The sequence below is a fragment of the Lynx canadensis genome, chromosome A3 (genome assembly GCF_007474595.2).
Source record: "Lynx canadensis isolate LIC74 chromosome A3, mLynCan4.pri.v2, whole genome shotgun sequence".
Classification (NCBI taxonomy): Eukaryota; Metazoa; Chordata; class Mammalia; order Carnivora; family Felidae; genus Lynx; species Lynx canadensis.
Window position 1 is genome coordinate 54,506,108 of NC_044305.1, and position 13,991 is coordinate 54,520,098.

The following is a 13,991-nucleotide window of genomic DNA, read 5'->3' on the forward strand; positions in this document are numbered from 1 at the left end:
GGCATCCGACTTCAGCTCAGGTCATGATCTCACGGTTCGTGAGTTCCAGCCCCACATCGGGCTCTGTGCTGACAACTCAGAGCCTGGAGCCTGCTTCAGATTCTGTGTCTCCCTCTCTCTCTGCCCCAACCCTGCTCATGCTCTGTCTCTGTCTCTTAAAAATAAATGCTAACAAAAATTTTAAAACAATAAAATTAGGCTTCATGAAGCAATATAATCTAGCTAAAAGCGCTTTGAAATAGAAAGTATCAGATATGTGTCGTTATTCCCCTGGTAGCACTGAAAAACGGAAACACCACTAGGAAAACAGTGAGGAGCGTGGCTTCTCTGAAGTGCAGAGAGTAATGTTCTGGAACCTACAGAGGAACTTTGAAGTTGCAGCTGAAATGTACTTTTAGCCGAATCCCCATTTGCAGGACATTGTGCATTTAGATTCGGTTTTTAATAGATCCTTACTCAGCACTTTTTCTCGTCAGCAAAATCTAAATGATTTTTGCAAATAAATCACTGCACATCCTATGTGCAGCGATGCTAAATCCACACATGCGCACAGTCCTCGTTACTCTGAGTCCGTATCTGCAAATTCACTGACCTTTGTTTGAAAGTCCAAAATCAACACCACGTTGCTTTCATGGCCATTCCCAGGCACCCAGAGTGGTGAAAACTTTGACTTGTCTGACACGTGCACCCCCAATGGAGGCAGAACGAGGTTGACGCTCTGCCTTGTTTCGACTAGCATACTATAATCATGACCTGTTTAGTGCCATGTCGTGGCCCGTTAGGTGCCATGTCGTTAGCATTTTGGTGCTTTTTGTTGGCAATTTCGCTGCTTAAAATGGCCCCCAGGGGGCAATGCAGATGTGCTGTCTGTGTTCCTGAGTGCGGGAAGGCTCTCATATGGAGAAAATAACACGTGTTAGATGAGCTTCCTTCAGGCCGGAGCCATGGTGCCATTGGCCGCAAACCTCAAATAATGAGAGTTGACGTATGTACCTCTTGCCTTTAGAAGGATTCGTCCTCCTTGGGCTGCTTTGGGCTCTCATTTCTGTGACCTGCCCCATTGATTGGCATTTCAAGGCAACCGTGGAGTTTCTAATCCACCTGGAACAGCACCCAGCATAGCTCCTACGCTAACATCCTTCTTCATCCTCTTCGGTTCGCTCAGTGCCGAGAAGAAACACAAGTACCTTCTAACTGTTCTGCAGCCCCCACCCCTGAATCAAGTTAAAGGGTTGCCTGAGCCTCTGGTTTTTAAACATGGGTGCATATGTGAAACGCCTGGGAAGCTTAAACAGTTACTGCTGCCTGGGTTGTGATTTAATTGGTAGGGGCTATGACCTGGGTGGTAGGATTTTGAAAAGCTTCCTGGGTGATTCAGATCTGCAGCAAAGTTTGAGACCCTTGGGCCTAAATCACTGGCTTGGTTCTGCCGCAGGGCCAGGGCATGCACTCTGCGACCACAGGTCTAGTATTAGTAAAGGCAATCGGCGTTTTAGTAACATTGCATATTCAGGATACCTCTGCTTTTAAATTTTTTTTATTTTATTTTTGAGAGGGAGAGACAGAGCGTGAGCAGGGGAGGGGCAGAGAGAGAGAGGGAGACACAGAATCCGAAGCAGGCTCCAGGCTCCGAGCCGTCAGCACAGAGCCCGACGCGGGGCTCGAACCCACAAACTGCGAGATCATGACCCGAGCCGAAGTCGGACGCTCAGCCGACTGAGCCACCCAGGCACCCCCAGTATACCTCTGCTTTTAAAGCTATGGGGTATTCAGGAAAAGAGTCAAAAAGCTTTCCTAGTGCATACCCCCCCCCCCTCCGCAGGGCTAGAGAGGCATTAGAAGGAGCACAGAACTGGTGTCTAATTAGCTGAGGGGGATTAGCTCATAAGTCTCCCCCAGGTGAAAGGACTAATGCCCCAAGCCAACCTAGCCAATTAAGTTACAAAAGGAACTAGCTGTTGAGTGAATTACAGACTTCTCATGCTCTCTATTTTATTATAATGGACTTCAAGCCATTATAAATGGAGCAGTCAGTGTGGTTACTTTCTTTTTTACTGGGGTAGATTGAACCACTATTTCTACAAAGAATTCTTTGTAATTGAAATTCATGATCCAGATTTCACCAGAATCAATCACAGACTTTTTTTTTAAGTTTATTTATTTTGAGAGAGAGAAAGAGAGAGGCAGAAGCAGAGGGAGAGAGAGAGAGAATCTCAAGCAGGCTCCGCGCTATCAGCACAGAAACCAACGTGGGGGTTGAACTCACGAACTGTGAGATCATGACCTGAGCAAAAACCAGGAGTCGGATGCTTAACTGACCGAGCCACCCAGGTGCCCCTCGATCACAACTGTGACTGACCCTGTGTATTTCATTCCATTTTATTCCAGGTGGCTCAGTGACAGCACAGAGCGACCGTATTTTAATAGGTGGCCAGTGTACCTTAAACATTTGATAAGAAGCAGTCCTCAAACAAGAGTCAAACGCCGAACTGACTTACCACTTTTCTTGCTTAAAGTATCAGATGGTTTACTGCTCACACATCATAATGTGCCCCCACCCACCTTAGCAGCCCACCTTCCACCTCTCCCACCGAAGTTCATGCTGCCGTAGCTTGTCTCCTGACATTCCCACCGCAAGAAATGTCCACACCCACCTACCACATACCGTTTCTTTTGTGAGGCCTTTCCTGGCCATTCCAGAGAAAATTAGCTTATGCCCCTTCTCCCCCCACCCTTCAGCACTTCATTCATCAAATCACAAACTATTTGAGCTCCAGGCAGGAGGCACCCAGCGAAGGAACAAGAGAAATCAGCGACCTGTCTCCTGGAGTTTCCTTCCGATGGGACGAACACACACACACACACACACACACACACAGTGGGCTCTTCCTAAGTATAGTACTGATCACACAGATGTGGAGCCAGTTTATGTGCCTGCTCCTGCTGAGGTGTATGAACCCCTCAAGGCTGTGCGGGGTGTTCTGACTAGCAATGTCCTCCCCCGACCCCCCGACCCCGGTGTTCTTTCTTGTCTGTTCACAGGACTGGGTGGCACAAAGTACATCTCCTTTGAGGAGCGACAGTGGCACAACGACTGTTTCAACTGCAAGAAGTGCTCCCTCTCCCTGGTGGGGCGAGGCTTCCTCACAGAAAGAGACGACATCCTGTGCCCGGACTGTGGGAAAGACATCTGAAGTCCGCACCGCTGACTGCTGGCGACACTCACGGAGTTATGTACGCTCTCCTTCTCAGCCAGGCAGTATTGTGTCTGGTCTCCACCGGCCGCGTTGAGACTCTCCTCTTGTGCTTTTCTCAGTGATATCCACGTTTGTTTAAACCCTTTAATCCTTTGTACTAGTTCAGTCCCAGGGAAGGAGGAAACCCCTGTTGTAAACCCTCGGTGGGAAGCTGGTTTTGGAGTTTTGTAATCAAGCAAGGCAAATCCAAGTGCAAAAGTCCTTTCGAATGACAGCTTTCTAAATGTATCTTTCTTTCACTGCGTATTTAATTTTTAAGTGCAATTAACATGTCACGAACTCGAGTTTCCCAAACCACACGAGATAATGCAGAGTAGGTATTTACAAGTATGTAACTTCCTGTCACGTAAGCCCTAAAGCAAGATTATACAGCTTACAATAAAGTTATCCAGAACAAAATGGCCACACAGCGTGTGAAACAATGATTAAACACTGAAGTTCTGTGCACCGCGGTATAAAACGCTTTATCGTATGTTCCGCTGATCGCTGTCTGAAGTGCACGTTCAGACGGGCTGGGTCAGCGTTCACTGAAATTACATCACACCTTTCAGTCCAAAGAAGGCCTTCAGTCAGCAGCACAGCCTCTCTCTTGCTACCTTCTCTTTGTGCCTCTCTCCCACATTCTCTTGCTCTGCATTGGATGCAGCAGCATAAACTCCAGAATATGAGCAGCAGAAAATGAACTAATGACAGTGAAGGCAGTTGGGGGGAGGCGGGGCACTTTTTCTTTTTAGAGAAAGAGAGAGAGGATGCAAGCAGGAAAGGGAGGGACTCTTTTCAAGTTTGTTTACTTTTGAAAGAGAGTGAGCATGAGGGGCAGAGGGAGAGGGAGAGGGAGAGAACGAGAATCCCAAGCAGGCTCCACACTGTCAACACAGAGCCAGAGGAGGGGCTCAAACTCACAAACAGTGAGATCATGGCCTGGGACGAAATCAAGAATCAGACACTTAACTGACTGAGCCACCTAGGTGCCCATTGGGGTTTTTCTTTCTTTTTTCTTTTCTTTCTTTTTCTTTTTCTTTCTTCTTTCTTCTTCCTTCCTTTCTTTCTTTCTTTCTTTTTAAAAATTTTTAACATTTTTATTTTTGAGACAGAGAGAGAGCAGGGGAGGGGCAGAGAGAGGAGGAGAGAGAATCTCAAGCAGGCTCTGCACTGCGAGCACAGAGCCCGATGTGGGGCTCGAACTCACGAGTTGTGAGATCATGACCTGAGCTGAAATTCAAGAGTCGGCCACTTAACCGACTGAGCCACCCACGTGCCCCATTGGGGTCACTTTTGCTAACAGAGCTGAGTTCTTTCCCAATACCATGGGTCCATATCCTACCTTGACTTACCTTCTCGTTCATGAAGTGAAGGATTTCAAAAGGATACAAGCACCTTGAGGCCAGAGATGACCTCTTGGTTCATCTGGGTATTCCCAACACCCTAGCAATTTAGGGCATGCTTTGGAAGCCTTTGGTGTTTCTGAAAGGGGGGAAAGGAGAGAGAGAGAATTGTGGCTATAAAGATATGAGCTCCTAGTTTGGCATTTGTCTGTAAAACCGTCTGTGAAAGCATGGTATACGACCGGAAAGCACTGAGCCAATTTATGAGACACGGCAATGTGTATTTCTCTTTACAGAATGGTAACACTAGTGATTTTTGTCCTTAGTTTTCTGAGCGCGGTACCATAAAACGATAGGCCATGCAACAGAAAACTCTGGTGGAAATCAAGTCCCACCCATGCTGAGCATGTGTGAAGTCCGTCTCTTAACCTGAGTGCCAGTGCATGTGAGAAATGTCTGAGACAGGCCATCTGAGGACTCCACGACTCGCGAGTCGTTTTGCCTCCTCCTACTTCATGGGATAAAAGTGAAAACGTTCCTGCAAGTGTGCCTTTTGAAACAAAAATAACAAAATTCAAAATAAAAAGGTAAAAGCTTTGCGAATCTCATTGTGGAGCAGCTTACCTCTTCCTCATTAGACCAACAGAGACACTGGATGCACCCAACCTTAAATTAATGGTAGGGGAGGTTCTACTTCCAGTAAGGAGCTCCTGTTGGGCTCCAATAACCTTCTGGACAAAAATATTTAAAAATCTTCGAAAACCCTGGTGCACGACCCAAAGCAGGAACACTTCGGAGGGGAACAGATACCTGAAGAAGAGAATGGCGGTGGGTAGGTTTCCCATTTTCATGGCTTTTACCGAGGGGTGGGTCCCAAAGGGGAGCTAAAACTCTGTTACAGAACCTATGGTCTTACTGGCTTGAAGACCCAAAGGCCAGAGCTTGGCACAAACTGTCTCTGGGAGGTAAGAGTGAAAAATGGTATGAAAAAGAACCCCGAGTTCTCATGAAATCCCTACCAATCTCTGGCTGACAGCTAAATCACATGCAGAGGCTAGACTCCGAGTAGCCCAGCCAAAGCTCAAAGGTTGGGATTTTCGGGATGGTGGTGTGCAGAGCTCAGGGAATCTCTTCCCAGTGTAACCATGTAATTGGGAGAACTATGCGCGTGTGTGTGTGCCAAATAAATACCTTCCACTCTTGGAAAATTACCCTAAAGGTGAGCAGCAAGTGGAGAAACATGCAGGGAAATCTATAGGTTATAGTAAGAAGAGTGAGAGTCTACAGCAGTTGACCACGGACTGATCCCACCCCACCCCTGCCCCCAGTTTCATGTGACAAAAGCTCTACTCTGGGCAAGTGCAGCCAAGAAGGTAAAGGCTCCTACTGTTCTAGGGCTGTGCCCCAGGCACGACAGTCTGACAATCCTGGGATTCCCATCACTCCTGCTCCAGCCTGCCCACAGGGTGGAGGCTCCATGTTAAGAGGGGGCAGTCTGAGAAGACCAGAGGCTACTCCTAGGAGGAGGATTGTGTGAAGACATTTATTAGGATGATGTTGGTATGTTCCGCTAAGGATACCGGTCCTCTCTGTCGAGCACCTACTCATAGAGGTGAAGCCAGACACCGTCCAGCCCCGAGGTATGGGTGTAAGTGGCAGCTTTGGGAACTGGTAGCTCCGCAGCTCTGCAGGAAGGGACTATTTGGTACCAAGAATGGAGGAATCTGTGCTTAAGGGGACTATCAGAAACAATGGGGATCTTGGTGGCAAGTGACTGAGAGGGGGATGGTAGGTATAGGATACTAGCAGCAAAAAGCAAAATGGCAGATGAGCCAGGAGTTTAATGGAGAGAACCAGGGAAAGAGACAGGTAGGGAGAGCCCTCCTGGGATCCCACTTACCCCTAGGGTTCTGGAAGACCATAGGCATGTACCCCGTGGATTGTACCCACTCCGGAGCAAACAGTGTGGGGGTCCAGAAGACCATGGGCATGTACCCTGTGGGTTTTACCCACTCTGGAGCAAACAGAGTGGGACCCAAAGACCACTTGAAAGCATTCTCCAAGTCACACACAGATCATCAGCAAAGAGCATCTTATTAGCTCAAAGTGCTTACGCAGAAACCTCGAACCAAATGCTGGCCAAACATATAAACATGTTCAAAAAACTAAAGGAACATATATAATAACAATTCTCATCAGAGAACACCAATAAAGAGATAAACATTATTTAAAAATCAAATGGAAATTCTGGAGTTGAAAAGTATAATAACCAAAATGGAAAATTCACTAGAGGGGATCAACACTACATTTGAGCTGAGAGAAGAAAAAAAAAATCAGTGAACTTGAAGATAGATCAACAGACATTATGAAATTTGAAAAATGGGGTAAATGAGGAAAAATTAACAGAACCTCAGAGCAACGTGAGACAATGTTGAGAACCAACATAGGTATAATGGGAGCATCAGGAGAGGAAAGGGAAAAGGGACAGAAAGAAATACTTTAAAAATTAATGGCTGAAAACTTCCCCAAGTTTGATGAAAATTTTTTAATCACCCATTCAAGAAGCTGGACAAACTTTAGGGGAGAGACTTTGATGTTTGAGTCCAACCACATCAAAACCTGGGTCTGCCTCCAGCCTGACTCTACTCAGCCTTCTATCAATTGGGAGTCATGACACTGCATGATATTTCTAACTGGCTCTAAAATAACACAGTTATACGATACTACTTTTTATTAAACAACACTTTCCATTAAATTATGAAGTAAAACATACACAGAAGTGCATCATACAGGTGTTAGGTAAAACTGAACCATAGAGATAGAAGTAAGAATGGTCTCAGGGAAGGGACACGAGAGAAGCTTTTGGAATGCCGGAAATGTTCTGTATTATGGTTGGCAAACTATGGTCCATGGCTAAATCCTGCCCACTGCCTGTTTCCTTAAACAATGTTTTTTTTGTTTGTTTTTTTCAACGTTTATTTATTTTTGGGACAGAGAGAGACAGAGCATGAACGGGTGAGGGGCAGAGAGAGAGGGAGACACAGAATCGGCAACAGGCTCCAGGCTCTGAGCCATCAGCCCAGAGCCTGACACGGGGCTCGAACTCACGGACCGCGAGATCGTGACCTGAGCTGAAGTTGGACGCTTAACCGACTGCGCCACCCAGGCGCCCCTCCTTAAACAATGTTTTATTGGAATACACCCATGTCCACTCATTTACGCATCGTGCGGCCCACAAGACATTTTTACTACCTGGTCCTTGACAGAAATTTTGCCAACCCTGCTCTATACCTTGATCTGGAGAGTGGCTACATATTTAGGGATATATAAACTCGCTCTGTAGAAGATTTTTTAAACTCTACAGTGGTTTATGATACCTCAATAAAAATAAAAATATGGGGGCGCCTGGGTGGCTCGGTTAGTTAAGCATCTGACTCTTGATTTGGGCTCAGGTTATGCTCTCACAGTCGTGGGAGACTGAGCCCCGCATGGACTCCATACTGGGGGGTGGAGCCTGCTTAAGATTCTTTCTCTCCCCCCTCACCCCCCCCCCGCTCACACTCTCAAATAAATAAATACATACATACATACATACATACATACATACATATGTTATACTTTTTATAGTTATCTCTACCGAACAATTATTTTCAAGCTCACCTTTCCCTTGAAACAACGCAAGCGAACTTGCCTGATCTTTACTTGGTGATTCTAATACACGAAAGGTCTGGAGGTCAGTCCCTATCACCTGATGCTTCTACTGCGCCTCATGCTTGGTGCAGTGTTTCCTCGTAGGCTTGGGCACTTTTGACTTGGGCTAGTTAGTCACTGACTTTAGAAAAATCATCTGTGGGGGTTTCCTCGGGAAAACCTGTCTTCCCACAGACGATTTCTGCTGCCTCTGCCACGCACCTGGAGCACCCCCGAACCGGAACCGATTCCCAGTCACTTACTGTGTTTCTTTCACCACGCTGGCGGTCTATATTGTGGCTACAGATCTGTATGCCAGCCTGCTTGCTCGTTTCCAGCCTCCGCCGCCTGCCCTGCTCCCTTTCCTGTTCTTCCTTGCTGTTTTCCTGTTCTTCCTTCCTGTTTTCCCGTTCTTCCTTCCTGTTTTCCTGTTCCTTCCCTCTTGTCTTCCCGCCCTCCCTCGGTAGGGCAGGTTTTCTTCTCATTTATCTTTGCCATGTGGGGTTGCTCTTTGGGGTCGTAGCTGTTAGGTTTCCTATTTTGGGGGACACGGGGCATTGACGTCTCTGTACTTTACATCACTGTCATCAAAGCCATGGCTCACGTTCGAGAGAACATCAAAGTGGCCTGCTTCCCTGGATTCTTGTGTTCTCTTAGACTTGTGACTGTCAGCTCATCAGTGCTTTTTTTCCCTCAAACATTTTTTCCAGCAGGGTTGTTCCTTACGTTTAAAAAGTCAGCTTCTTTCTCTACGGTTTGGCATAAGAAAACGATAAACGTGTGTTAATTCCTCTCTTTGTGACTCAGTCTACAATGTTGAGACTTACCTTAATCTTGCCTATTTTAGTATGTTGGAGCTTTGATTTAAAAATGTAGAACTATCTTGTAGAACAAGTTATATATTTATTAGAATTACATACTTACACTTGGCGGTAGTATTTAGGATACTGTACAATTTTTAAGTTTATGTATTTATTTTGAGGGGGGGAAGGGGCACAGAGAGAGGAGAGAGAGAATCCCAAGAAGGTTCTGCACGGTCAGCACAGAGCCCCACGCGGGGCTCAATCTCACGAACTATGAGATCATGACCTGAGCTGAAATCAAGAGTCAGACGCTTAACCAGCTGAGCCACCCGGATGTCCCAGGATATTGGAAAATTCTTACTAGTTTACCTTCAACCCAAACCACGAAAATCCAGTCACCAGACTAACTGAAAGCAAACAGGTTTCCTCATGAGGCAGTCACCTGTTGTAGAAACTCATCAAAGAGAAGTGACTGCCGTTTGGCACGTGAGCTAGACCTGGGCACTCGGAGGCTCCCTGCTCCCTCCCTCGTCCATGGAATGTGGGAATATAGCTTGCCTTTCCCGCTCCCAGAGGCTGCCCCATGGACACGGCCTTGAGATAGTGATGTGGGGTTGAGAACACCCACACGGTATATGTGACGGAACCTCGTTAAGGGCTCTTTATCAACTTTTACAACCTGGAGGCTGGGCGCCGGGATCCATTCATCTTCGTTGCTACCCAAGACAAGCCTCGTATAGAAGTTCCCTTTGCTTATTAAAACTGCCACCTACCAACCTGGAGCGGCCTTTCTCTTCAGTCTCTCCCTGCCCTCCTGCAAGGGGGCCAGTTTCAGATTCCACCCGGGGAATCTCCTGAGATGGTTACTAACACACATGACCTTGCATGGACCCTGACCGTAGCAAACAGCTCGGTAAATGTATCTGCTCTGATACAGTGAGCCCTGGAGCCAGGCCGATGACCACCGTCTCAATACTGTCCTTAGTGACAGCTTCATCTCTGATTAAACTTCAAAGACATGTCTGTGAAAGTCCGCAGTGCTGGCGGTGAAGCAGAACCCTAGAGGTCAGCAGAGAAAGCCTGGTCATCAACAGAGGTGAAACCAGAGTGTATTTAAAACACATCACTGATGGGGCGCCTGGGTGGCTCAGTCGGTTAAGCAACCGACTTAGGCTCAGGTCATGATTTCACGGTCCGTGAGTTCGAGCCCCGCGTCAGGCTCTGTGCTGACAGCTCGGAACCTGGAGCCTGCTTCGGATTCTGTGTCTCCCTCTCTCTCTGCCCCTCCCCTGTTCATGCTCTGTCTCTCTCTGTCTCAAAAATAAACGTTAAAAACAACAACAACAACAAAAAAACCACATCACTGGGGCGCCTGGGTGGCTCAGTCGGTTGAGCGTCTGACTTTGGCTCAGGTCACGATCTCACGGTTTGTGAGTTCGAGCCCCGTGTCGGGCTTTGTGCTGACAGCTCGGAGCCTGGAGCCTGTTTCGGATTCTGTGTCTCCCTCTCTCTCTGACCCTCCCCTGCTCATGCTCTCTGTCTCAAAAATAAATGTTAAAAAATAAAAATTAAAATAAATAAATAAATAAACCTTAAAAAAAAAAAACACAACACATCACTGATTCACCACAGATGGACACAACCCAGTCTGTAAGCAGAGGGCTGCCCACAAGTCATAAAGCAGCCTAATAAATAAATTCTAATTCCCTTTGAGAAGATTTTTTAAAAATTAGCTAAAGTAGAATAAAAGTGGGATTAACTTGTGTTGTCAGTTAATCATATTCCTTTGGAAACTTAAAATAGGTGAAACATAAAATCAATTCTCAAACAGCATTAGTGATGCCCGTTGGAACTTGAGGGCACCTCTCATTTGCTGCCTGGCCACTAAATGACAGAATGGGGGCTCTGGGATCCGTATAAGGTAGAAATATGGGGAAATAAGATCTGGAAGAGACTTGAGGGTCAGAGAGAAATCTGCTTCCTGACAGAGGAGGAAATGGGGGAGCACGGAAGGAAGAAAGCTGACTCGAGACTACACAGAGGCCAACATACTAGAACCCAGGTCTCCCGACTCCTAGCTCACTGAGAATTTTCTGACGGCAGTAAAAAGCCAGCTGCTATACATGTTTATAATACTTACATCTCGTCCCTGTGGCAGCCAGGTTGACTGCCCTTTTGAATAACTGCTTTTCCAAAAGCTGGTGCCATTGTATACGTTGTTCCCAGGGCAGGGATGGGGTGGCTTTCAGAAAGGGACCCAACCTCTGGTTTAATACAGAAGGGTGTAGGTTTTAGTCACCACTCGGCCCACCATCAAACTGCCCGCCTTCAGAGAAGCCACTCTTCCTCCAGGTATCAGGTTCCTCTTTTGTAAAATCAGGAAGTTGGATTAGACTGTGTTTACAGTCGGAATAACCTCCACTGGAGAAGAACTAGAAAAACCCATCATTGGACTTAATCAGTTTCAGGGAGGGTAATCTATCTAAAATAAAACACAAACTATTTTCTTACATGAAGAGATGATTATGGGGGAAATGCCGTCTCTGAATACGTAGCAGTTCTTCTGAAACACCGAGGAATGTCCGGGTGATACCTATGCCAAAATGTGCATAAACTAAGAAAATGATCTTCTTTTTTTTATTCTTTTTTTTTATTTAAAAAAAATTTTTTTTTAATGCTTATTTACTTTTGAGACAGAGGGAGACAGAGCATGAGCAGGGGAGGGGCATAGAGAGAGGGAGACACAGAATTGGAAACAGGCTCCGGGCTCTGAGCTGTCAGCACAGAGCCCGATGCAGGGCTCGAACCCACGAACTGTGAGATCATGACCTGAGCCGAAGTCGGACGCTTAACCGACTGAAAAACCCAGGCACCCCGAAAATGATCTTCTTAAAAGTGGCAAAGCAACTGGGAGAGAATGACAAATAAAACCCTGTTACAAAAATAGGAGCAGTGTAACTTTCTCCACAGACATCTATCAGCAATTACAGTTAGAAGCATGTGAATAAAGGGGCGCCTGGGTGGCTCAGTCAGTTAAGCATCTGACTTTGGCTCAGGTCACGATCTCATGGTTTGTGAGTTTGAGCCCCACATCAGGGTCTGCGCTTACACTGCAGAGCCTGCCAGGGATTCTCTCTCTCTCCTTCTCTCTCTGTCCCTCCCCCACTCTCTCTCTCTCTGTTTCTCTCTCTCTCTCTCTCAAAATAAATACACTTAAAAAAATAAAGAACACACTTCTTTAAAAAAAAAAAAAGCATATGAATAAAAAAAAATCCAGGAACAAGACAAACGAACACACAGCAACAACAACAAAAAACAGCGACAGGCTCCTAGATACAGAGAACAAATGGGTGGCTGCCAGAGGGGGTGGGCGTGGGGAGATGGGGGGAATAGGTAAAGGGGATTAAGAGGTATAAAATAAATAAATAAGTTGTAAAATAAAGAAGTCATGGGGATGAAAAGTACAGCACAGGGAACATGGTCGCCAATAGTGTAATAACGCTGTATGGTGACTATACTTACTGTGAGCGTCTTATAATATACGTTATTGTCTAATCACTAGGCTGTACATCTGAAACTAATATAGGTCAACTATCAAAAAAAAAACACAAAAAAACAAAAAACCCGAGCCTCTCTTCCTTCTGCCCCCCTACACTTTCTGCTCTCCACCGGAGAGGTGGTGGAGAGGCCAGGGAACAGGACAGGCCCCTCCTCAGGGACCCCTGCCCATGCGACGCCATACCTGCACATGTGGGGCCTTCAACTACCCAATCCAACACTAACCTATGTTTTGATTTGTCTCAAACACAGGGCATGTAAATTAATTTTTAACTCATTATTTTCCCCCCGGCGGATCTTCTAAAAGAAAAATCCATTCTGTTTTGGGTTGGCTTCCTCAGGTTTCAAAGAATTAAAAACATAACTAGTAAACTATCTAGAATGCAGAATACCGTGACTTGAACTATTAAATGTTCTTCAGATTCCTTCTCAAATTATTTGAATACTTAGACTGAAACAATTGGGATTGATCAAAGGATAAAACCCTTTGAGGGCAGGGGGCGTGTCTTATAACGATGCCTTGTAAGAGTGTGAAAACACAGCAAACACCTGTTGAATGAATGATACGTTTTTCCAGGGAGTTCACTTTGTTTGTGATTAAGAAAATAGAGAAAAGTTAACTTGACAGTCTCTTTTTCATTACAATGGTAAAACTGCAAACCCATCAAGTGATAATGACTTAAATGAGAGGAAATGAGAGGAATCTGTCAAAATAAAAGCAAACGGAACTAGGCATAAGCGCCATACTCTAATTGGTAACGTTTTGCACACGGATTCAGGCTAACAATTCTGCAGCTGCTGGAGTGCTGGAATTGAATGATGAAGGAAATGGATGGTGGACGGTGGGAGCCAAGTTTCTCACTGTTGGGGTGGGAGGTTACAGACAAGCAAGGGAAGCCTGGAATGATCCACAGGTAATGGATTCAAGTTGGAGATATCAGTATGAACTTATATTAAACTTACTTTATAGAGAGATGTTTAAGATGCGTGTATCTACATGGTTAGTATACACACACATCTATTTCTTTACTCTGTCAGTTGAGATCTAGAAGCAACGACGCCCCACTCTCAGTGTCCAGATCTTGCTAACACCACTCGTCAGTAAAAGGAACCAAGACTCTGTGGAGGAATGGCTGAGTTTAGGACGGGGGCAGGAACCTCACAAGATGAACCTACAGCAGCTGGAAGCGCTAGAAAGTAAGGAAGGGCTCAGAAGAAACCACAAGGATGAGCCAAGAAAGGGACACAGGAGACAGCTGAAAGTTTCCCATGGCCAAATCTGGAACAACTGGAGAAAAAAAATAAGAAGGCATTAGATAATAACCCAAAGTGTAAGAGTCCAAGTCGACACTGACATA

At 45.9% G+C, this 13,991-nt stretch overlaps 1 protein-coding gene across 4 annotated transcripts in view; it reads left to right on the forward strand.

Moving 5' to 3' along the window:
• FHL2 (four and a half LIM domains 2) overlaps positions 1 to 3,662 on the forward strand; it is a 66,691-nt gene extending 63,029 nt beyond the window's left edge. For all 4 annotated transcript variants that reach the window (XM_030310307.1, XM_030310305.1, XM_030310306.1 and 1 more), the window contains exon 6: positions 3,043 to 3,662. In XM_030310307.1, coding sequence (XP_030166167.1) covers positions 3,043 to 3,194 — 152 coding nt within the window. In that variant the 3' untranslated portion in view covers positions 3,195 to 3,662. The remainder of the gene's footprint in view (positions 1 to 3,042) is intronic.
• The last annotated feature ends 10,329 nt before the right edge of the window (positions 3,663 to 13,991 follow it).